The sequence below is a fragment of the Sarcophilus harrisii genome, chromosome 3 (assembly GCF_902635505.1).
Source record: "Sarcophilus harrisii chromosome 3, mSarHar1.11, whole genome shotgun sequence".
In the NCBI taxonomy this organism is placed as follows: domain Eukaryota; kingdom Metazoa; phylum Chordata; class Mammalia; order Dasyuromorphia; family Dasyuridae; genus Sarcophilus; species Sarcophilus harrisii.
The window spans coordinates 474481099-474508505 of NC_045428.1; the positions used below are offsets into that span (position 1 = coordinate 474481099).

Here is a 27407-nt window from a genome sequence, read left to right on the forward strand (position 1 = left end):
GCTTAAACATCTATATTTTTCTAGGAATGGCAACTTCCACCTAAAATGTGTGATATCAAGCTTGATGAGGCTGGTAAATCAGCTGCATGAATTTTAACAATAATCCCACCAAGAATGGGAGTGATACCAAAGTGCCTAAAGAGAGGGAAACTAGCCAGGTCAGAAATTAAGCAGGTCAAAATTTCCCATGATAGTCAGAGTAGGATCAGTTCTATGAGTTGATCTTCTATTTTTAGCCTCAATGAAATAGAGTCTTAAAATATATTTATGCATGAATATATATACATTTTGCTTCAGAGTACATGCCCAAGGCATTATTATCAGCAAGTAACAGTATATCTTAATTATAATTCAAGTACCTTAGAAGCAATTAATAGTTTAATGTCCTGAATTTGCAAATCTTACATCTACAAAATGATTATAATAGAATCTTGTAGATTAATTTGTTAATAAATTTGAAAAATCTAGACTCAAGACCTAGAAATTGTAAAAGAAAAAGAGAATAAAGAAGCATTTGAAGAAGAGCAAAACGAATTAAACAAGGAAGATTCAGAAAGGCGAATGACACAAAGGTTCTCGCCACCTATCTTTATCTTTTCTTCTCTAAAAAAGGACATATTGGTGGGCTATTAGAGGCCAAAAATGAAAGTCACAACCTCAGTAGGATGCTGTAGCTAAAAAAGAATCCTATATGACCAGTACATTTAAGTGTTCCAGACTTCCTAGTGTTACAAGAGAAGCTCACTGTGGACAGTCAACACAGCCTTTTCTAAACTTCAATTATCAGAAGCACCATTTGATGCTATAGCTCTTAAATCCAAAGACACCACAAAAGGAAAGTAGAAAGGGAAATGATGATCAATGAACACAAAAAAAGATAGCATAACTGCTAAGAGAGAGAAAGTGAAAATGAAGTGTAAATGTTAGAAAGCAAGCATCTGCTAGAAGTAACTATTTCATTAAAAGTTCACTATATCATGCAGGTTTTTCATCAGGAAGTGCAAGCTGTGGGGTGAGATTAAGTATAATGGTCTCTCTCATGAATACTTCTCATTACTCCTCTTGAAAGATCAGTAAATCTACTGAGAGGGTAATTTAGGTTTAGTCTCCAAGATCAAATCATTTTCCTTTTAATCTTTCCTATTTAGAATTGTTCATATAAGTGATGCATATATAAAGCCAAAACAAAGGGATCCATTAAAATGAACCTATTCCGGCTCCTTGAATATTCTTGGCTCTTAATATATGCTCAGTACTTTAAAAATTACGGCCATTGGTTTTATGTCAGTGATAGGTAGTGATGGAGATGCAGCCTGTTTATAAAAGATTGCAAGCTATTAAGTGGAAGAGTCAAATAAAGGACAAACCAGAGAAGACCTTATTTGCTTTTCTCTGCTGACTTCTGTGAATCTTTTTCTGAAGACTAATGATATTTCCTCCTCATCATATAAAAAGTTCCCCTCTCACAACAGTGCCACAACAGAGCAGCAATTTTTGATTAATAAAGGAAAAATAACAGATACTTAAAGAGATTAGAAGAAATTATCACATCAAGAGAGGAGAAAAGGAGGAAACAGAAAAATGAAATAATAATTTAAGAACAGCAGGATAAAAATGAAAGATTTCTATTCCCTGCCAATAAGGTGTGCCATGCTAAAATCTTATCAATGAGTATAAGTCTGGTCCTTGAAATACTTATATCTTTTCAAATTCATTTTCAAAAATATTTCAATGAAATGTTATGTCTCCTCTCCCCCAAGAAAGCCATTTCTTATTATAAATAAAAATTCTAAAAGGTCAAACAAAAAGAAAAAGAGGAAAAAAATCATCAAGATGTATAATCTTTTACAAAAGTCTGGGGTGGAACGTGAAGAAGGACAACACATCACACTCGTAGACCTCCCACTTCTGGAAAGCATGTGGGGTCAGGATATCTCTTTATATCATTGCTTCAAGGGATACTTATTCTTTGTAATTATGTCATATTCACTTTTTGGCAGACGGGGTTTCTTTACATTTACAAGCTGGGAGTTATTATGTGTATTGTTTTTTTTGATTCTGCTTACCTCATTCTGCATTAGTTTATGTAGGCATTTCCAAGCTTCATGGTATTTATCACATTTATACTTTCATAAAAGTACAGTCATATTCCATTATATTCATGTACTGTGTTCACTATTCTACCAATCAATGATCAACTTTATTTCCAATTCTTTGCTATCACAAAAACTGTACTCCTAAATATTTTGTTGTATATAGAGACTTTCTTCTTATCAATAGTTTTCTTATAGATAAGGCTAGTAACAGAATCTCTGGATCAAAGAAATTTAACATTTTACTCAATTTGCATAATTTTAAATTCTTCTAAAATAGTTGTACTAATTCATAGCTCCACTGATGAAGTACTCATGTGCCTATCTTCCCACAGTCACTACAGCATTGACTATTTCCATATTTTATCATTTTTGCCAATTTCAGAGCATATAGTTTTAAAAAACTGGATTGTTTTAATTTTCAATTTTCTCAGTGATAGTAATTTGGAGCATTCTTTCATATTGTTGCAAATAATTTTCAGTTCTTCTTTCAAGAATTCTTTGTATGATTTTAGTGATGTCTCTGTGTTAATTGTTTGTGTATTTTTAGAAATGACTTTCCAAAAAAATTAATACAAATATTTTCCCCTTTCTCAGTTTCTCTTCTTGTCCCATGTGCATTGATTTTGCTTGTACAGAAGTTTTCAGAGTCATGTATTGTTATTTTTTAAATTTTTCCTAAAACTTTGTTAGTAAAGAATATATTTCCTACCCTTATCTGTGAAAGCTCTTCCAATTTTTAATAGTATTTTCTTTTATCAATATAAAAGGTCATGGATTTATTTAAAATATATGATAAAATATGAAGTGAGGTATTGATCTAATGAGTGTTAGATTGCTTTCCTGTTTTTCAGTGTATTATTATTCAAATTTAGGAGTTTTCATGATGTATATTTAAATATTTGATCTCTCCCAGTTAAAATTTTTCCCAGTGATTTTGAACATTGTATTTTTTGTTGTGAAAAATACAATAGCCTAAATATCCTAACTGGCTAAAATATGTTCATTTTTCTTGGGTGTTATGATAATTCTTATAATTGTTACTATGCGTGCGTATACTAGCCAAATGTGTGTATAAGAATGGAAGGAAGTTTGTGGGAGTGGGATTTTATACAACTTCTAAGGAAAGTCAGAAGGGAAATTCATCCAAAGAACAAATCTGGAAATTTCTTGTATATTTAATTTTTTTGTTTTTTTAAAATTCTATTTGTGTGATAGACTTCGAAAAGCATTCTAAATTCATCATATAATTATATAATTAGTGTTTTGTCATAGGCTGTGAAGACAATTAATTATATGTTATTAAATTATTTTCTTAAATCATGCTAGTTGTGTTTTATATTTTTAGTCCTGGTTTCCTTTAATCTCCATGTTCTCATCAGGTTTCCAAACTGTATATATCATTTCTTCATTATGATGTTGTTTTTAATATATAATGTTTATATATAATTTATCTGTGTTTGTTTTGTTTTTTAAGTTGAATGGCAAAAAAAAAATTCTTTCTTTCTTTCTTCCTTTTTTCTTTCTTTCTTTCTCTTTTTTCTTTCAATCTTTGTTTCTTTCTTTCAAGTATACCTTTTCCAGGTGACCTGTCCCTTCACCTTCTTTCTTTCTTTCTTTCTTTCTTTCTTTCTTTCTTTCTTACTTCCTTTCTTCTTTCCTTCCTTCCTTCCTTCCTTCCTTCCTTCCTTCCTTCCTTCCTTCCTTCCTTCCTTCCTTCCTTTCTCTTCTTCTTCTCCTTCTCCCCCTCCTCCTCCTCCTCCTCCTCTTCCTTCTCCTCTTCCTTCTTTTCTTTTTCCTTCTCCTCCTTTTTCTCCTTCTCCTTCTTCTCTTTCTCCTTCTCCTTCTTCTTCACTATTCTTCGGCTCAGTTTGATCCTTTATAAGATAAAGAGATTGGACAACACTATTTCTTCTTCTCCTTCTCCTCTTCTTCTTCCTCTTCCTCCTTTTCCTCCTCCTGCCTTAAGGCTTTGAACAAGCTATTCAGCTTTCATAGTCCTTAGTTTCCTCATATTTTAAATGTAAGAGATTAGAACTGATGGCCTTTGAAGATTCCCACAGCTTTAGATGCATGTGATCCTATGATTCTGTGACATATCTAGATACTCTTCCACTTCCTAAGGGTATCTTCACCTGGCTGTTATATTCTTCATAGAACTTTCATTATAGTAATGGAAGTTACCTTAGTAAGTATAACGCTGTTTATTAGATTATACATATTTTAACTGACAGAAAACATTGAACATATTAGCAGACATTTATGAAATACTGGTGTTTTGATAAAATATATATATAAATATCTGCCTTATCAGGGAAGATTTGCATCTTTCCAATTGATAAAGATACCCATGTGACTCCTAAATCTTAATAATGCAAGCTGCCTAGGCTCTCTGGCTTTTGTTCAACTTGCCCTGTGATCAGTCCACTGCTGTTTTGTGAATATTTATACCAAAGTCATTGTCAACTAGTGTCACTGAATAACTTTTCTAATGACATTGAATTACATCTAACAAAGTCAATCAACATTATGTCTTTTTCTTTTGACACAATAGCCATTGAAAAATATAATTCCAGAGATAAAATGGAATATAGAAAACATATATTGCCCCCACCCCAGTTTTGCATGTGGAAAAACTGAAGTTTGCCCAAGACCATGCAACTAATTGGTAAGTGATAGGGCCTTAGACTTATTTACCAATTCTTATTCTAGTGATCTTCCCATGACATTTTGCCTTCCACCAAAATCTACAACCCTTCTTCCTCTCTTCTTGCTAGCTGCATGTGCTAGCTTCCTAGTACATGTTTAATTTGATTCACTAACTTTTAGATCCTAATTAACTATGTAAAAAATGTATATGTAGATTTTGTGCAATTTAACATTATATATATATATATATACATATATAAAAAACATATATATTTGATGGAAACAAATAGTTTCCATATGAAATCTGAAAATATAAGACACTATCCAAGAGTCATCAGGGAAGGCATTCAATTAGTTAGAAAAGTAAATTTGTATAAAATTAATATGACTAAAATTGAGGCATCCAAAAGACTGAATTTTCCCCAATTTCCTATGGTCCACCTATGCCTTTGAACCATACTGGACATCCAAAAACATGGCTTCCAGTTATAATATAGTAGGCAATGCATATACTGATTATATTAATTAAATGTGTCATTCAGCTAACATCTATGATATCAAAAGGAATACATTTGTCGTTTGTAGTTAATTTCCTCATGTGATATAGATTAGACCTTAATGAATAAGAAATGAAGAGGTGATCTTGAAGCATAAGATTTAACTCTTTTTATTTAAAAATTTGAGTTATGTTTATAAATGTTGCCATTTTTTCTGTCATTAATATAATATAACCCAAATTTTTAATAATAGTCACAACAGATATAAAAAGCACCTTGAGGCAAAGTGGTTTTGTTTAAGGTAAACATGAAAACAAAAAGCAAATTCCTAAAGTTTAAAAATGTATGAATCTGGACCTGTGGTCTTAAAATATAAAGTTGTGTGAAGCCTATAAATATTCTGTCTTTTGAAGATATGAAAGTAGTAGATAGTATAGGACAACTAGATGAGTACCATAAAGTGCTCTTTGTAATAGTCTTGTATAACAGTTTCTCCCAAAGCTATTAGGAATGGAGGCTGTACGGCGAACAAAAAAAGCATATACTTTGAAATATCTTTTATGACATTTTAATGTATTCTCACTATATATCCATTTCTTGAAATATCTAGGACAGAAATTCTTAACATTTTTTGTCATGAACCCCTTTGGCTGTCTAGAAAAGTGTAAGAACCCTTTAAAGAATGAGGCTTTTAAATGTTGTGTGTGTACACAAACATTTATATATTTATATTATATATATGTGTGTGTGTGTGTGTGTGTGTAAGCATATATATATATATATATATATATATATATATATACATATATATATAATTACAAAGGAAACCAATTATACTGAAATTGATATCAGGATTTTTTTTTTTATGTTCGCAGAGTTCACTCTATTTTAACAATAATTATATGACGCTTCTTTTATGTCCTTGAGAAATAACTTCTTCTGAATAGAAACAAAATCCCATCTATGTTGTGATATAGGAGCCACCTGCGAGTGGCTGGAGGTCTAACTCAAACCTGTAGAATGGTTCTCTTCTTGTGAGAGGATTATACAAGGAGACAGAGGCAGGTGTGAGGCCATTGCCTTGTCTGATCTCTCTCCCCTCTTCCCTCTGCCTCCCATTTATCTCATTCCCAGCCCGCAACATCTGTGTCAGCAAAGGCTGCCTTGCAGCTCCTTCAGATGTTATGATCCACAGCTGTGAAGGCTCATGGAGAATTGACCTGTCCCTTCACCTAGGCATAGTTCTTAACAATTCCCCATTTTTTGTTTTAGATGCGATTATTTCCCCCCCACAGCATGGTCAGTAAGTTTGTGCACTGGCTGTTATCTGAGTCTGCACACTGAGGATTACAAGCAGCACTATCAACTCTGGATGGTTGTAGCAGGTGCTGATTGAGGCAAACTTTCAAACGGAGAAAAGGACTGTAGTCAGAACAGGCATTTAAGTCTCATCAATCTCCTGGCTCGGCCCTTTGAGGTGTTGGCCCATTTAATTACCTCAACTAAAAAAGTCTTACCGCATCTCTTCTCCCTTTCCTTCCCTGTGGGTTACTAGGAATTTTGGGAGGATCCCTCTCACAAACAGCAGTCAGACACTGCTGCTTCTTATGCCCCACATTAGGCGCCATAATATAGTGTCCAGACTAGCTCTCTGGAGGATCTCTGGAAAGGCCTTGGTCTTAGGTGGAAGAGTGATGAAGGCAGGAGACTCACGAGGATGGTTAAAGATGGAGTCTCTCTATTTCAAGTCCTCTCATCCCTTAAATACTTTAATACAATTACATCACCATAGCACACTGAGCATGTGCCAACTGTAGAACCATCACATCACTATATCACATTAACTATATGCCAACTAGAGTGATTATATCATTACATCACACTAAGTATATGTGAACTAGAGATCCATTATCTCATCAATCACACTGAGTAAACACCCTGCTGAAAGTATCCTTCTTTCAAGTATACCTTTTCCAGAGATCTCCACTATCTTCAATCCTCTACAATCTTTCTTCAAAGCAAGAGAAAAATTACTGATTCATTCTCATCATGAAGTATTTCCAGATTAGGAATAGTCTTGATATGGTTCGGAAATCATTAAATCAAAGAAGCCATACATTTCTGGAGTTACTACACAAAATAGCCTCACAAACAGCTTCTGATGATTGGTCAGAAAAAAAATGCATTCATATTACCTACAATACAAGAAAGTATTTCTAACAGCTAGTATCGTTCTCTGAATTTTCATGATGTCAATCTGTTTAAAGAACCAAAATTAAAATTGTTGCAAAATGTACAGTAAACTGCTCCAAGAACAAGCAAAGTTTTAAAACATAATGTTTTATCATTGTATATATGTGGGTGTGCTTTTCAAATCTCTCATTTCATCTACATGAGGAATTCACAGGATAGAAATCCCTTCCACCAATGTAGATCTTCAGTTAGGTTGCAATTTATCTAGTCTTAGAAAAGTTACCAAGGGCATTGAAAGGTCATGTACTTGTTCACACTGCTAAATAGGTGTCAGAGGCAGGACTTCTTCGTCTACATTCCAGGAAACTACCTTTACAGTGGAATAATATAATTATAAAAGCATACAGTTAGAAGGAACCTCAGAAGCCATCCAAGGGAAGCTCAGTGCAAGCCATTACAAGAATCCCATCGATAGTATTCCAAAGACAACAAGCTGTCCTTCAGATTCTTCTTCACCCAAATAACCATCATGTGGCTTAATTTGGATCCCAAACAGCTCATTTTTGGCATTTTTCAATTTATTATGACACATCTTAAACTTTCATCTGTGTGCTCAGATATTATTAATTAAAAGAAATGTGGATAATATTTGAAACAATCATTGCCAATAACAGAGATCCATGCAAGAGATAATCTGCATTCATTCCATTCTTTTGATTTTTGTATCATAGAAAAAGTATTTCTTTAAAGAGTATGTAAATTTTGCAATATCATTATCTGAAACAAATGTTCTAGTTGTTATAAATAGCTTATCTTCACATATGCATCATAATAAAGGAAATCATTTCTTCTCTGAGAGAGCAAGAGACAAAATTAAATAATGGATGAATTGTTTGCACCATTCATTCTAAAGTATAAGATCATCACAGAACCCATGAACTGATAAATCCAAAAGGTATTTTCCTTGATGCCTATTTATCACTGTAACTGAAGTTGTTCTGATTATGTTCTAATCATCCTCCATCCAAGAATAGGGTGTTTTGAGTTTTCTGTGCATGCTATAACTTAACACTGATTAAGAAAGATTGGTGCTAATCTGAACACCCTGGTCTTGATTACTATGAAAGGAATTCATCTTTTGCTAAAAGAACATCTCAGGCCTTTCCTAAGATTGTTTCCCATGAGCTAGTTCAAAGAGTTACTACTGCCAGCCAACATGAGGATTTCTTTTGTCTTCTCAATTTCCTAGAAATTGTTTTGCCCATTAGGAATATGTTCATTCTTTATTTAAAAAAAAATTAGATAATCCATGTGTAAGAAAGCTGAATTTTATTGTTTATTGGTCATTTTTTGGTAACTTTGAAAACTATATGATAAATTTGAATGTACATATCAAATATATTTCCTAAAAGAGCTTTCTTTCGCTGTTCAATTTTTAAATGCAGCATAACATGTTTATGTCTTATATTCCCAATTAATAATTGCTTAAAATAATTAACATGCTTTCCTTAGAGTAGGTCATGTTTGAATTTTTAATTGTTGTTATGTAAATTGTAAAGTCCTAAAACAGGTACTTTTACTAAAAATTAAAAGTTCCCCCCTTTAAAAACCACCTTGAACCAGGCAGGTTTGCAACATTTTAAACTGGCACTTCATCCCTCTTTCAGCAAGCATCCTCTGCAGATTTAATGATCAGGAACATCCTTCTGATGCATGCTGGGAGATATGGCTGCAGGGTACAGACCACAGCCGACAGTGTGTCAGATGAGGCAGATCTTCTTGTTAGGGGTGAGTATGTTCATAGTGCAGTCTGAAGGCATGATCACCATAAATTACCATACAAAGGAATTTAAATGCATGTACTTTGAGCATATCAGTACTGTGCATTTTACTTCCAGTTTTATAATACATGTCATTTTTTTTTTTTGTTTAACCTTTGTTTCTGAAAGCACCTAAATGGTAAACTGTTCCATAGCTAATGACACAACAAATAAACCCAATGAGAGAAATCAAGGCATTTTTAGTAACAAAGAGTTATAAACATCTTTATTTAGTACAGTTTGGTAAATGGAACTGGTTTAGCCAACAATGCCAATTTAAAAAATTAAACTCTTGAGTCAGTAAGACATTTGGACAAAAAAATTAAATTATTATGGCAAATATACTTATTGTTTCAGTAGCTCTTAAATCCTGAAAGAAAACTTCATATATAACATGAGGATATTTAAGCCTATTAACTCACAGGTGCCTAAAATATCTGAAGATGTTGACATAAAGCCTATCTGTAAATAAATAAATAGTGGTTAAATGCTCATTGTCTTTTTGAAACTATAGATCCAAATGTATATATACATACATATATATATATATATAAATTTTCTACATGAGACTATTTGAATATAATTTTATATTGCATGCCATGATGTTTGTTCATTCTCTGACCATATAACTTTTTCATTCTATCCAATGGTAGCAAAATCTTATGTTCTAGAATAATGCCTTGCTTTTATCTATCTTGTAGAGTTCCCACTAGTTTAAATTCATATTTGAATCTCAAATATCAAAATTGTGGAAATAGTTAAAAAAAATACAAAATATACAAGTTTTTCAATATATATATTTAGGAATTTCTATTCAGGTGTTTATACTTCTGTTTTATGCACATCATTGGTAAAAAGAAATATGTTTCTAAGAGAAGAAATGTTATTTCCTCATATGGGGAGATTCATTCACCTTTTTTTTTTTTTTAACTCCTGAAAGTCTAGTTATGTTTCACTTGAGCCTCTGTGGAGACTATATATCTTTATCATTTGTCCTCTTGTAAACATTCAGCTTACTCAGTATTCATCTCTTCTATAGAAATTTAGTTACCTAAAATTCCACTTTTGTGCTACATTAATGAATCTCATAAACTTCCTTCTCTTTCACAGCAGTCAAATTTATGGAAAAATTGTCATTTTTTCAGCTCACTTGGTCTCCTTTAGATTATCTCTATTTATTCTTTAGTACTTGCTAGTCATTCAGAATGATGCTACTTAGATTGGAGCATTTCAAAAGGAACAATACAATTTGGACTCCCTTACTGTTCTTTTTGGATATTGCAAGGGGTGAATTGAAATAGCATGCTCACATTCTGCTTTGTAAGTAAAATTAAACTAAACAAGGCTTGGAACATAACTCAGGTTTGGCTATTTCATTTTCTGCTCATCTAGCCTTTGGCTTTATGCCTAGGAAATGATAGAATACATAAATTCCAGAATTTTACTTGATAGCAATTCCAAGCAGGTTGCTATTGTCTGATTATTCATGTAATATTCAATTCAGAAGCTTTCAGTTTGCTAGTTTGATCAAGTAGCCAGTTTCTAATTATATATTTGTATTATTTTTCTAAAATTAACACAAATGACTCAGTAAATACTTCTGTCCTCTCCAATGGGACCAAACCAGATTTAAGCGCTGAATTAACACTTGTTCTGATTTCCTTACACACACACACACACACACACACACACACACACACACACACAACTTTAAGTTAATGATTCCTAATGATTAGAGGGGTTGTTAGATTTTGGTATAATTCTCATATATTCTTCTATCTTCCTTTATGCCTCCATTCACTGGTTTAAAATTTCATGCATTCATAGCATCCCAGGCTAGTATATCAGAGTGAAGTTTTTTAGGTTAAACCATTTGTTTCAATAGCAGAGTCAAGCAAAAAGTTATTTGGAAGTGTGTCATATAAAAATGACAAGAAAGGAAGGGGATACCATTATCTATTTATAGGAAGTGATCTCTGTATTGGAATTAAGAATTTCAGGAAGTGAGTGAACTATTTTAGTATTGGGACCAAAGTAGGGTGGGGAAGAGAATGTTCCTATCCCTCTCTCACACTGATGGGGGTGAATTCTGAAATTGTGTCCCCTTTAATCTGTAAAATAATCACTCTGAGACTGCCTCCCCTTTGATCTGTAAAAGAAAGGAGATGTGGGGTTTCCCAGAGAGTCTGGGAGGGAGCACATTTTCCAGACAGCCCTTTTCTAAAATAAACAGCATCATTCAATTGAAAATCTCAGACAACTCACATCCCCCATTGATCTTTTGGGTAGTCAGATCCCCATTCAGTAAACTCCAAATTCTGGAAAAAAGCCTTCAAAATGATTTCATTAAATTGGGAGATGTTGGCCTGATAATCAATTCAAACTGTCCCCAACCCCAAGATTTGTTCATAAAATAGGTTTCTGTTAACATATTCTTTGCAAATCTCCTCATTAAGAGATCTGTCCACTAAGAGAGAACTTCTTAGTGAAAAATAAAACTTCCTTTTTTGCCACTAAGATTTTGGGTTCGTGAATTCTTTTCAGGTTGGACCTGCCCTGAGACCATAAGTGATGATTTAGGGAATCTATACATTTCCATCTAAGAAATTATATTTCTCCTCATCTCATCAAAGCCAGTCAAAGCTTGATTTTATAGGTCCATAAAGATAGTATTGCTTGTATAGATACTGACAATTTCTGCATGGTACCTCTTATATGTTAAGGACAATCTGCAATACTTATTTCCACTGTAGCTATGAGTATATGTTGTCTGTGAATGTCAGCATTGTTATTTGTTTTTAATCTACCATTATTATCCTCTAAAATGGAATTTCCCCATAAATAATCATCTGAAGCATAAAAATCACTTGTTTTAAGCATTTAGTATTCAGTGAAGCAGTATTATGATGGCATTATGCATAATTTGGAAAAGCATAATAGAAGTAATGAATATGCTAGAGGAAATTATTCTCATATGGTATAAAATGAAATGGAGATATACCTGAACAAATGTCCACAATTTTAGAGACCTGTTCTAGTATAACATATCATTATAGAAGGTATGGATAGAGGATACCACAGGGAGCTCTTTTTTTTAAATCAAGAGAATTATAGTGTTCTATTGGAAGGGCTAGAGAGAAAAAAAGAGAGGGGGGGGCAAAGAAATATGAACTGAAACAAAGAAAAAGAGACAGATAGACAGAGGGAGCGAAGGAGAGAGAAACAGACAGGAAACAGAGAGAAAAACATTGAACTTCACTGTTTAGAAAGGAAAATTTTCCAAGCATTTTCAAGATTTGCCTTACTCTTGCTACTCTACTTTGAAATAGCTTTCAATAGGGCCGCAATTTGTGAAGTAACCTCTGAATTTTGATGGTGAAGGTCTACTTGCTCTAAAAAAAATTCACCTTCTTAATTCCTTCTAGACATGGGCTCTCTGTGCCCCAAAGTGGGATAATAGTCCCATCCTAAGCACTATTCTTTCCTGGATGCATAAAAATTCATTAAGGCAAAGGAGATTAATTCAAGACAAAACTTTAAGCCACTCTCCCTTAGCTTTTTCCTTGCAATGTACAAATCAGATGTTATTTTTCAAATGAATTTCTCTTTCTTCTCTCAAATTTCCCCAATTTATTTCTGCTTTTAAAAATTAACTTCCTTGAAACTTAATCTACTTTTTCTGTCCAATAAGAATTTGATGGTATGAACCTTGAACTCAAGAAAGAGTCTAAGAATGGATTTATGAATCCAGGAGATGTCAGCTGAACTCAATGAAGCCGATAAAATTACTGAAAGAGAGAATATAGAAAGATAGGTGGCTTCAGGAGAGCAATTTGTGATGCATCTGCCAGAATGTAGGCCCTAAAAGATGATCCAGCAAAGGATACTGAAAATTTAGCAGGCAGATATGAAAGAGGGGTGTCATGAAATCTTAGAGAAGAGAGAATATCTGAGTGAAAAGGATGGTCAACAATATAGAAATGTCAAGAAGGATGAGTACTGGGAAAAGGCTGTTCCACAGACATTTTATTAAATTACACTCTATAAGGAAAAAATCTATGGTAGATACTTGAGAAACAAAGACTAAGATACCTTTTAACCTCCAATATCATATGATGTTTCCCCCTCAAGCTCTCAGAACAGTACAACTTTGCACTGAGGATCCTGTTATAACAGAGACTATAAGAGGAGAAGAATTTTCTTCCCCCTGAATCCAAAAGCATTACTGTTCTTAGGTCCAGAGGGAAAGAATCTGCTTCAGGGAATATTTGAAAATACTTTGTGAATAATTTTGATGAGGAGAAAGACAGTACTGATTTGTTTCAGCCTCAAATATCTCACAACAATCTTTTACCTTGGAGTGAAGTATTATTTGATTTCCTATTGACACCACTGCACTAGTGAAACACAGAAATAATAATAATGGAATAGAACAAAAGCTTTAATTGACTACTTTTCAAAAATTCAAAGCACAAAAGTGCACAAAGTATTTAAGACAACTTTTATTGTTTTTTCCTTTTTTTCATATTCGTGTTTTGAGAAATAAATTCAATTTCCCCAATTTTTGAAGACTGTGTAAAGGAGTTGAAGGAGTTGTTCATACCTTTAGAGTGATGATACTTTTGGATTTTGACTTATCAGGAGGTAATATCATTAAGAACATAAACTCAATAACAATAAGAAGAAAAACTGAGTTTGTAAATATACTATAGTGTTTGGGGCCTGGGAATAGGGAAGGGAATCTCAGTTAAGTACAGGTGCAATGAAAATTACAGTTCATTTCTCATGTAATTTTTTTTAGGTGTAATGAATAATACATTTACAAATCACACTCATAATTCACCTTAAAGTTTTCAGATTTTTTTTCTTATAATGACCCTATGAATCATACAGTACATCTAATTTTTCACCATTATATGGATCAGTGCTTCTTAAATTTTTTTCTACTCATTACCCTTTTCACCCAAGAAATTTTTATGTGATCATATCTATATAGAAGTATATAAAATAGATATACAAATCAAACATTTACTGATAATAAATCATGATATTGTAATCCCGACATTCATTTACATCACCCTATATGGATTTTACAACACATTAAAAAGCTTTAATATGGTGACTGATGTGAATCTCAAAATGATGGAGGGACACCTAGTGAAATGTCAAAGGCAGAAAGGAGTACAATTTAAGTTGACCCTGCCTCTGATCCTAGCACTCTTTCCATTACACTGAACTGCCTCTGGATATCAATAAGTGTTAATTAGGAAATGAATATTAATTAGGACTTAATTCACAAATAATTAATTTAAAATAAAATCTATGATAAGTGCAAATGTTTCTGTTCATATGAAGTAAAAATACAAAAAGTCTTAAAATTAGATGGAATGCAGTTTTACTTTATAAGGAAAGCATAGTAGATTGAAAGATTGCCTTGAAGCCAAGAAGACCTGGATTCAAGTATTACCTCTAATATATACTGGTTTTATGACTTTCATTTTAATCTCCCAGTGCCCTAAGTAATTCTTAATATGTGGTAGACAAGATTTATAAATAAAGTTTCCTCATCTTTTCATATGAAATTCCCTATATTAGTGAAAACACAGGTCCAGTCTTTCTGACCCACATTTAGACAATGAAATAATGTGAATATTCTTAGCTTGGATTTGATAATTGCTTCTTAATTTTTTTGGCTAAGATTAAGTTTTTGATTTCAGTCAATTAGTCACAAATGCTATGTTAAACCCTAGTTCATACAAGACTATGGGTATATTGCAAACATATCACTCATTTACCTATATTGGGATTTACCTCCATATACAAGCTAAATTGCTAGATAGAAAAAAGAATTTGCTTTCTTTTGATTCTTTAGCTAATTTTGAACTTTTAGGTTTTTTGTGGGGAAGGGTGATGGTTTTGGGTTTGGATTATTTATGTTTTGGGAGTTTTTTGGTTTGCTTTTTTTTTTTTTTTTTTTTTTGCTAATTGCATCACCTAGATAAAACTTTATAAAGTTATGCAGACTAGATAAAAATATTACCTCTGATAAAAATTATTTGTCCTTTGTTTTCAAAGAGGACCATGATATCAGGGAGGTGATGCCATGACATGTAAGTGAATAGGATTTAAATAAGGGAGGCTGGGCAAGCACCTACCTCACTTTCATCTCCAGAACTATCTAGGTCCAGTGGCCAGACAGAGATCAGGGTGACTGAATGCAATGGGAGACCTTTGCCTTTTTAAGCTAGTCTTCCACTGTTCCCAGTTTGACTGAGAGTGAACTCATTCAGTGATAAAGGGTAGATAACAATTGAGACAAAGAATCTCCTCTTTCACCTAGACCAAAATAAATAAATAAGTAAATAAACAACAACAACAAAAATAAGTCCAATCTAAATAAATGAATAAATGAATGAATGAATCTGGAAAGGGAAGGCCCTAAGTATTTCTGGCCAAAGTAGAAATGATTGCTATTTACATTCAGTCTGAGTGAGTCTTCTTGATTGATCAGTTGATAGACTGAGCAGATCTAAAATTACAAATACAATTTAACTAATCTTCATGGCCTATGTTTGAGTATATATATATATGTCATTGTTTCTGTATTCATGTAAACACAGAATTAATAATTAAAGATTTTAAGATAAGGAAGTATTGATTAACATGATATATAGATGATTGAATAAAATAACTTTTCCTTTTTCAATTTATCAGTTAAGGATTATATGGTTACAACCTCCACTGCTCATAAAATTTTCTTAACAAAAGCTTTGACTGACTTTTTATTCCATTAAAAAAATCTAGATATCAAAGTATCATCTTATCTTTATCCTTAAAGTTATCCAGTTCACAAAAAATATTTTTCTATATGTTCATGATGAATGTTGTGCCACTTACAGTCACTTTTCACATTACTTTACTAGAATGAAGTTGTCGATGATTAATTTCTAGGACTGACATTACATTGAGAAGACCTGGATCTAAATCCCACTTCTGATGCTTACATCCAGTGTGACCTTAAGTCACTTAAGATGTTAGGAATGAAGACTAATTAAGGAATTAGACTATTGATTTCTGAGGCAAACTTCCTCCAAATATGAATGGATGAACTTATGATACATTTTCTAAGTATATTCAATGTCCAGTGTCACTCCAGGAGGGAATTATTGGATATTTTTAGTTATCTTTCCAGATTTGATTGTAACTTGTGACTATATTAACTAATTATTTTTTAGTATAGCCAAGTATCTCATTTTTCCCAAAACCAAAGAAACTGAATTTTATAAATATATACATGCATGTATACATATGTATATGAATCATGTATTATCATGGTAGTATTGGTGTTTCATTAGTGCAATGTGTAAATATCTAAATTATTACCAGAAGGTTTGTGTTCTGCTGATTTTCAACTACTGACATGGCCCATCTCCAGACAAGAATGGTAAGTTTTTAGACTTTGCTGTAAAACTTAATTTTATTTCAACCAAAGTTTTCCTCACTGTCATTCTGAAATAATTATCTTGTTTTCTTACAGTATGAAACATCCTATACTTTTATTTTTCTATCATTCTTCATCGAAGCAATTTCTAAGCAGATTCAATGGGGGGGGGGAATTCACCCTTCCTCGGAAGAATCTACTCCTGCCTTTTTAAAAATTTGTTTTAAAACTCCAGATTGGCTTTTGTTCTTCTGGCAACACCTGGCAAAGGTAATGCCTCTGTTTCACTACATACTCTTTAATTTGAAATTACAAAGCCAATTAGTTCTCTAACGAGTTAGAGCAATTGAGGTGAAAGAGTCAGAAAGAACTCTTGAGCACCAGATGAAATCTGTTATTGCCAAGAATAAGAATAGATGAGCTTAGTAAAGTTGATTCTGATTTAAATAACTCTTCCTTGTCTTTTCTAAAATATATAATTGGTGTTATTTTATGCAAACAAAGCAAAAGGCAGTTAAACAGATTTGCATTCACATTTGTAGTTCTTGGAAACCTGAGTTAAAATTCTACATTTTTTGTTACATAAGGGGAAAGGAAGGGAATAAGTATATACTGTATAGTACATATATAAACAAGTGTGCATATATATATATATATATATATATATATATATATATATCATATTATGTGCCAGGCACTGTGTTGTGATTTGTAATTATTATCTCATTTGAGCTTTATGACAATCTTTGAAGTAAATACTATGTTTAGTCCCATTTTGCAAATGCAGAAATTTTAGAGATTAAGTGACTTGGCCAGGATGAAAAAGCTAGTAACCAGGGTTCGATTTGAATTTAGATTTTGTAACTCCCAGTGCAAGGCTGTATTTAATTTGCTACATAGCTGCCTCTATAAAGGAATAATGGTAGCTGAACATACAATAGGACTACAGCATCACAGTTAGAGTAATGTATGTGTATGTCTCAATCTATGTGTGTAATTTAGAAAAGTTTGAAGCAGTGCCTGAAAAACTAGAAAGAAATCAGATATTTTGTCTAATTTTAGAAAGGATATGCATTAAAACTGAAAATAGTGTAGATAAGTTGGAAGAGGGGAAAGAGTAGATATAGACAGAATGAATTATAGTAGGGACATTTGCAGGGTTACTTACTACGGAAAGGACAACACATTTCCATAAACTCCAGGTAGGACAGAATTACTTTTTGTTCAAGGACAAGAAAATGATCTATAGAACTGTACTACTGGGGGAAAAATTTATTTTTGATGGGAACAAACAAGTATCCAAAGACAAGGTATATAAAATGTTTCCTGATAGCAGTCAAGTTATTAAGTTTTTCTGAGAGATAGTATATTGTTTTATATGCTGATTTCTCAAAGATTATTTTATCCCACAATAGAACTATATCATATTCATTAGTAGACCATGCCTCGCCCCCATTTTGATTTCTCCATAACAAGTTTTCTTTCTCAAATCATTATTAACCTTCAATGGATATTAAGTAACCACATTAATAGTCTTTCTGAAATTTCCCAGAAGATTTGAGCCCCAAAGAATCCAAGATATATATGAATCATCAACTTGATCATTTTCTTATCAAGGCCAGAGAAAAAGCCCAATAGGCAAGCAATGGGTGATCTAGAGCCCCAAATACGAAATTAGAGGGACTGAATTTTAATCCCATTTTGCTGCTTATTGTAGTGTCTCTGTGAATTTGGGCTCTTCACAACCTCTCTGGATCCCAGGTGCCTCATCAGTGAGGAGATTGGAAGTTCTAAGCCTATGATCCTGTGGCTGAACCAATTCAGTCACTACAAGTCAATTTGCCCAGTAATTCCATTAATTTTCTGACACTAGATTTTCAGTGTTCCATTAAGATAGTCACAAACATTTTGACTCCAAAATTATCAAGTGACTATTGTTTAACATATGAAGATTATAAATGAACATAATATTATTTCTTTTGCAATCACTGTAGTGAATAATCTCCAACATAGATTTAGAGTTGAAAAGGATATTAGAGGTCAAACACATACACTTAACAGAGGAAAAAATTGAAAGCCAAACAGATTACTTGACTTGTATAAGGTCATGGACACTCCAAGGGATAGAGCTAGAATTAGGATCCAGACCCTCTGATTCCAGAGCTGATTAATGTAGTAACAAGTTATCTCAGCTCCTACAGACATGCAGTTATAGAAATGATTGCTTTCTTCTAGCAAATTTGCTTTTCTTGACATTTATTCCTATGAATTAAAGTCCCTTTTGTGGCAGGGTTCTGTTCTCTATCCCATTCCTTTCTCCAGACGTATTCTAAGCAAGATTTAAAACCTTTTCTCATAGTATATGGGGAATTTCTATGTAGGAGCAAAAGCCTGTGAGTTTAGGTAACAGTTTTGGTCATATGCCATGTTGTTGAAGCTGCACAGAACCTAGATGCTAATGAATCAAGTTTTTTAGAGCATGCACTTGTATAGACAAGGTCTGAGTGAAAGCATTAGGTAGAACTGTTTATACCAGATATCCCCAAAAATCATTGCAGTTTTAAATAATTTAAATAGTCTTAAATAGCTTAAAACTTCAGTAAAACTTTTGAGATCACCTTATACTTCAATTATATTTAAATTATAGAAATTTTAATGATTCTAATCATATTATTTAAGAAAAATTTCATTCTCATGAAAATTGATAAATGTACATTCTTTCTTCTCTTATACTTTTCTATAATATCAATTTAGCAGATTGTAATCCTATTTAAAAAAAACAGACTTCATTTTAAGTCATTTCAAAGAATACTAATACCACAAAAATAAGAGGAGCATCTTTGGGATTCTAGTTAAATATTTGGAAACAATCTTGTGTAGAACACTTACACCTATTATTTTAGAAATATAAGTAAGATTAAACCTGAAGCTATTTCATTGATTCATTTTAAATATGCTATAAAACTATGCCTTACTATTTTCCCTTAACTTTTAAATTTCAGTTGAAGTATTTTGTTGTGAAACATTAATACTAATTAAAAAGAAAAAGAAAAAAAGAAAACATTCTGGATTCAATTCCAACCTTTGAGCTATACTAGGTGTGTGACCCTCAACAAGTCACTTAATGTCTTAGTGCTCCAGGAAACTCTCTCAAACTATATTTTAGAGAGAAAGGGTCAATCCTTTAGCAATGAAATAGCATGTCCAGTCTAAAAAAAGAAAAAGTGAACCATTTTGTTGTTAGATTATATTTATTTCCAAATATAGCCCTCTTCCTTACCCCCAGCTATCTTTTTTGTAATAAAGTATTAAAAAAGAGAAAATAAGCATTTCAACAAAATCTGTGAATAATGAACAATGGTCCTAAGAGTATATATATATATGGTGACTAGATAGCACAGTAGATAGAATACTGGGCTTGGAATCAAGAAAACTCACCTTTATGAGTTGAAATCTGGCCTCAGATACTTACTAACTGCATGACTCTGAAAAGTCACTTAACTATGTTGGCTTCAGTTTCCTTGTATGTAAAATGTTCTGGAGCAGGAAATGGCAAGCCATTCCAATAGTTTTGCCCAGAAAATGTCCCCAAAAATGGGTTCACAGAGAATCAGACATGACTGAAATGACTAGACAACAAGAATATATATAATATTCTCTACCCATAATCCTTTACCTGCATGATAAAGAGTATATGATTATATCTTTGGTTGTTTTTAGCATGTAAGTTCATAGATGCACAGATTTGGAATTGGAAGAGACTTTAGAGACAATCTAGTCCAACTTCTTCATTTTATTCTCAGGAATCTGAGGCCTCAGGAAGTTGACTTAATTTACAAGATCACCCAAGTCACAAGTGGCTGTCAGGTCCTTTGACTCCAAATTCAGAAACAGAAAAAACAAAACTACTAATCCTCTTCCTCTCCTCCTCTTTTTCCTCTTCTTTCTCCTTCCTCTTCTCTTCTTCCTCCTCCTTTTTTTGCTTCTTTTCATTCCCTCCTTTCTTCTCCCTCCTCATTATTCTTCTCCCTTCTTTCCCCCCCTCCTCTAATTCTTCTTCCTCCTCTCTAATCTGAGAATTTAATGAACTCTACCAAGTCGTTAGCAGGCTCATATCAACTTGGTAAATAGACATTTTCATTAATCTCAGAAAATTATGACATATAACAAGTCCCTGAATTAAGCTTTGTTCTGGAGATTATTGGATCATATAATTATTTCTTTCAAGCCAACTCGGGTAATAGGGCTATTATTAGTAAACCTGACTTAAAATTTAAAATCACTGTTGCCTGAGATATTCTATCACCTGAGCTCCATCTGTAAATCGAAACTAGCTTATTTGTCTCATAAACTTGGCTCTCAGAATATTGTCAAACTAATAAGCAGCACTGATCAACCCATGCCTACACCAGATTTGTGGCATTATAAACTCTTTTCCTGTAATTCATCCATCATCTAATGCATCTGTAAAGCCTCTCAGGCCACCATATTTAAGTGTCCTTACTGTAGTGTATTGTCTCCACTTCTGCAAGTGAGTAAAAGTATCTTCAATATTTGTCCAAGTTTATCATCAGTCTATAAGAGCAATAATCTGTCAGCCTGTGCCAACAAGCTTAATTGGAATATTTCATCCCACAGTGGTATAGAAAAAATAAGTGGAAAATGGGCCATTAGCCAGAAAGAAACCACTAAGAAAGTTCCATTTCTACAAATTCCATTTTCTCATCTCTAAGCAGCCCATTCCTGCGTGGTGAGTCAAACTCTCACAAAGCAAAAAAAAAAAAAAAAAAAAAAAAAGGAGTTATCCTTTTTCAGCCACAGAATGATTACTGACTAACCCAGTTGGTTAGAGCATAGAATTAATCAGGTCAAATTTGTGAGTTTATGTCCATAAAGGCCAGTTAATTAATCTCTTCCATGTCCAAAAATGGCACACTTAACCCAATCATTTTGCAAAATTCTGTTAGCCTCTAATTTAGCCTGAGTGTGAGAAAAAAATGTCAAACATGTTACTAATTGTATGACTATGACTACTACTACTTGTAGTACTACTGGTTTTAGTACTACTACTACTACTATTACTGCTACCACTACTAAATAATAATGTAATATTTATTAATGCTTAAAGTTATGCAAGAAAATCTGGATACATTATTTCATTTGTGTTATTCAACTTCACAGCACAGTTACAAGGAAGAAGTAACAAACATATCTATAAATAACACTTAAGAACATGCTGACAGAGGTTTAACAATCTATTTAGTCATATATCATTCTTCCTATATTAATTTTCATGGCAGAACTTTAATGAGTCATACACAATAAAAAGTTTAACATTTATATAAAGCTTTCCAGAAACACTATGGCTGAGATATTGTAGCTCCCCATATAATACTTTTTTCAAAGTTTCCTTTTATTTATCTGTTCTCAGCTTTTATGTAATACTAACTTAAGACATCAATCCTATAAAATTTGTTTCAAGTCAGTGTTTGTGTTACTCATGTTTTTTAATAAATTATTTGAATTGCTTTAATAATTTTTCCTCTTTGAACAATAAAGTGTCTCTTTTTTTTTTCCTTTCAGATATGGTTTCTCTCAGTGGATGGACAGCATCACTTTTATGTCACAACTTAAATATTATGGACATCTTTTAGCCATGTAAAATTATTAAACATTTAGAGCTATTTCCTTGCCTGGAATCACTGAATAATTTTTACTTAATCCAAAGCATGTAGTTGGACAAATAGTGTTTGTATTTCCTAACATGAAAAGTTAGAACCTTTACAAGGGATATTTAGCTTGTCTCCTTGGTTTAGGCACTTAATAATTGGAGTCAGACAAGCAAAAGGAAGCAGAGAATAGAGGCATTTATTTCAGGCATACAGTCCATTATTATGCCTTCTTGCTGTATATTTAGATGTTTGAAATGATAAAGATTTGGACATCATGAGATGGATAATGTCTCAATTCTCTGAGTCTCTTGAATACCCACAGGCTTTAGGCTTCATAATACACATTTAAAATATGGCAGTTCTCAAAACTTTTTTGACCTATGACTGCTTCTCTTTCAAATTAAGCTTTATTAAAATTAATGAAATTAAAGTTCTTAAAGAATGAAATATCAGAAAGAAAATGATGGTGTTAAAATTATTAATGGAAAGTACAAGTGTAGACATTGTCATATTATAATAAAAACAACAAGCATTTATATAGTGCTGTAAGATTTAAAAAGCACTTTACAAACATTATCTCATTTGATTGGGAGAAGGTATGAGAAAATTGAGGAAAAAAGAGCATAAGTGCTTTGCCCAGGATCACACAGTAAGTGTGTGAAATAGGAACTGAATTCAGGTCTGCCTAATTTAAGTCTAGTGCTCTATTAATTGATATTACCAGACTAAACAGGGACCAACTGGCAATCTCAGAGTAAAAACCACTGATCCAAAAATCATACTTACAGAACTATTGCTGTGATATATTATAAATGGTGATTTGCTCACCAAATTGTCACAATTTGCATTTGTTCTGGAAACCATGGTAATCCCCAGATTTCAAAGTGGGGATGAGAGAATCCCAAGAGTTTCAACAGGAAAATTTCTGTCCCTCTGTTCCATAATCCCTACTATCCATTCTCCTTCAAATGCTAATTGAAATAAAAAAGAAATACCTTCCCTCAATTAAGCAGAGAGAGAAGTATAGACAGAACATGTAGCAATAAGAGGAAAAATAACAAGTAGACAGTATAATATAAAGCTTTGTAAATAATAAGTAGCCAGTATAATATAAAGATTTTACTTTAAGAATCACACAGTATCTGTTTTGTAAACAGACAGTCCACTGAACAGTTATCACTTTTCCCATATATTTTGCTACTTATATATGCAGGGTCTCAGAAATTATAAAATGTTAAAAATAAAAATCTGACCTTTATCTGCTAAACTGGATCTTTGCACGTGGATAAACCAAATATTCGGGCCAAAATTTTCTATTAGGAATTGTCTATCTACACTTATCTAATTCAGTAATTGTCAGCTCTATATCCCTGAGCATATTCTTGCATGCCTTTTCCTTCAGAATGCATCTACAAGAACTGTTTTCTTTTCATGTTGCATGTGTGTTTTTTAATCAATTGACTTTAAAATATAATTATATCAAGATATCTTGACTTATTTGCCATTTTTATTTTAAATGGTTTGTCAATGATTTGTATGTGAATTGTTTTTAAATCATATGAGTTTAATTTTGCCCTTAAACCACTGTGAGGAAAGTAAAAGTAGAGACCAAACCAAGTAAAAATTAAATTCAAAATGGAACAGAATAATACTAAAACAAATAAACAAAAAGCATTAGAATAGCATGTTCTCAAATCAGAGAGGGTATGAATAGCTGGCTTATTTTCATAAAATCAGAAAGATTGTTTGACCATGAGAATCAGTCCCAAGCTTATTGGAATACTTGTGTCTATATATTACACCAAGAATCAGCCACCTCACCCCTTCCCTCTTTTTAGACTCCCAGTTTAGAATTCCCACATAAGATGAAAATATTTATACACATCTAAAAGATGTGTATAAATGAGTTGCAGAGTGCTTGAGAGCAACAAGATGACACCCTACAATCAATCAACAAATTCTTATTAAACTGACTATGTTCTAGGCACTCTACTAAGTACTGAAATGCAAGTAAAAAATGAGATAATCCTACTTGCAATAAGCTCACATTTTATAGATAACAAATACATAGAAAAATATATACACACAAATATAAAGCTTATAAAATAATTCAGTACAAGAAATGGGGAGTGTGGGTGCTAGCAATTAAGGAGTTTGTACAGAAAATATCACCTGAACTTCATCTTTTTGGAGGTACTCTTTGAGGCAAAGGTACAGAGGGAATGCATTCCAGGCATGTGAGAAAATTAGTACCAAAGCTGTGATAGAAATGGACTACAATATGTAGTGTAAGGCACAGAGAAAAGTTTGACTAGGTCACAGAATAGAGTGAGAAAGGAATTCAACGAGCCTGAACAGAAAGTAGGGAGCTAAATTATATGGACACCTAAAAACCAAACACAGGAGCCAAGATGTAGTAAGAAGACAAAGACCGATAAAATCAGTAGGTTTCCCCCTTTCTTGAAAGTCCAATCAGATCCTTATATAGCAGCCTTTGAAGACTGAGTTGTCACCACCGACTATTATGTGTTTATTATATATAAACTCTTCAGTATTAAACGTGTTCTGTGTTCATTATTTTAAAAGTTCATCATTCTACTCTATGTCAGGAAGACACCAGACACCCAGGCTGGCACCAAGTGCCAAGTCCCAAATTCCTTTTGCCACTCTGCCAACTTGTTTCCTATTACACTATTCTTCATGACCCTTTAGAATAAATCCATGACAAATGATTAGGAATTACGATATGGAGAAAAAATAAACAGACCTCTGACCTCCTAGCCAAAAAAACTATGTGAATGATCAAAAGTTCATATTAAATTAAAGAAATAATTAAATGAATTTAAAATCAATATTGGCAAGTATTTGCATGATTAGCAAGTTAGCTGAGAGTTTTAAGTTTATGAAAGAATGTATAGCAGAATTCTTTAATCAGATGTGAAAAAATTGGTTTCACTTATATAATTGGCTACATTTAAACATATAACTGAAATAATATTTAAGTGCTAACATACTAGTCATTGTCAGAGCACTGAATTTGGAGTAAAATTGGTTAGTTTGCTTGGTATCAAGGTTTGCTGATCATTGCTCTGCTACTTACTCTGTGACCTTGACCAAACAAGACCTTGTTTCCTCACCTATAAACTAAGGAAGTTAAAGTAAGATGACCTTCTATGATTTCATTACTACTAATTACTTTATAAAATGAAGAAATTAGATGAGATGACCTTTTGTGACTCCAAAGTTCTATGATTCAATTCAAAATTACTCAGCTAAATTGTGATTTCTTATCTCAGTATCATGACATCAGAATAACAATGAGAATTCTTGAGGTAATAAGGTTTATTTTGTACTTATGTGAATTTATATGTATTTTTAATTTGCTCACTTTACAAAAATCAATTTTCTAAAAAAAAAAAGTAAAAAAGACATTCTCTTTCAAGAGGAGAAAACTATTCACAAGATAAACGTTATATCCATGAGATGAGTTGGTGTAACTAGTAATATACTCAGACTTTTATTCAATACAGATTAACTGTATACAATAACTGCTAGTGGATGGTCCACAAGAACATGGCATTTTCACCAAGATTAAATCACAGGGTATTTACTAGTGGTCATTTTCTGAAAAAAAGCTGACTAAGGAAAATTTAAGCAGACTTTGAACTTTTACCCTGAATTGTATATCCTCAAATACAAATTAGATTTTGGGGGTCCTAAACAATAACAGCCCCAGGGAGAAAAGCTTCCCAGCTTAACTGTCCAGCTGACACTATGAATGATTACAGCTGAGCATAAAATTTAATGAGATTTTCACTAAGTGAGTGACATCTGCATAGCTCTCAGGTCCTGGCTAGTTGTCATATATTTTTCATCATGGAAGCATTCATCTCTTATTAATTCACTTTTAAAGGTGCCCTGTGTTAACTAATAAAGCCTTCTCACCAAACTTTAATGCTGAAAAAGAATTAAACATTACCAATAAAGGCAATCTTTATGGAGGCTTAAAATAAGAATACATGGTCTATTATAAATTTAACTTAAATTTCAAACAGTTAGAAGTCTGAGTATTTTAAATTTATGAATATTCTATATATAGTATGTTTCTGAAGGAGGGTCTTTTCTCTATAAAAAAGAGATTAACTACATACCACAAATATGAGCATATACTCTATAATATACACTTAGATATTTTCTGGTATTACTACATAAATGTCCTAGAAGCAAAGATTTGGTCACACAAACAGTTGTAATGTAATAATATTAATAATAATAACATTTGTATAACACTATAATATTTTCAAAGTACTGTGCAATTATTATCTCATTTAATCCTCACAACCTTTAAGATTAGCTGCTATTAGTATCTTTATTTTACAGATGAAGCAACTGAGGTAGGCAAAAAATGCATGACTTTTTCAGATTAAACAGAGCTAGTAAATAGGATAGGCTACATTGGACCTCAAATCTTGCTGACTCAATATCCAGGACTGTATCCACTATATTACCTAACTGCCTGATATAGAGGAAAATTAATTGGAAGTCAGAAGACTTATTTCCAGGTCTTCCATTTACTGAATGATTTATATATGAACCTTGATTTTTCTATCTGTAAAATGGAAATAATAATACTGTACCACCTATCTCATAGAATTGGTTTAAAGAATCAGAGAAACAATGTACATAAAATATTCTATAAGTTATATTGTCATCATCTGATAGTTTCCCTTAGTTCTTACTTTGAAAAAAATTAATGAAAAAATATATATATTTGTTCATTGTAAATACCCATTTATCAATCAGAAGCTTTATTGACATCCAGGAAAGTTAAGTGTCTTGCCAATAGTCACATGAGTAGTAAGCATCAGAGGCAGGATTCAAACTCACACTCTCTGCTTCCAGAGCCACTGGACCACAATATACTGGAGGATATTTTGTTGCTTAAATTATAGTGTAAATTTTCCAGTGGGAACTTCTGCTCTGAATTTATGGTTACAGAATTTCACAGCTACTTACACAGTGTCAAATTATTAAGCCTTCTC

The 27407-nt window shown here is 32.6% G+C and overlaps 1 protein-coding gene across 1 annotated transcript in view; it reads left to right on the top strand.

Moving 5' to 3' along the window:
• CNTN5 (contactin 5) overlaps positions 1-27407 on the top strand; it is a 1555331-nt gene that overhangs the window by 1439170 nt on the left and 88754 nt on the right. The window contains exon 16 of the mRNA XM_031961045.1: positions 9100-9220. Within this exon, the coding sequence (XP_031816905.1) occupies positions 9100-9220 (121 nt within the window). The remainder of the gene's footprint in view (positions 1-9099; positions 9221-27407) is intronic.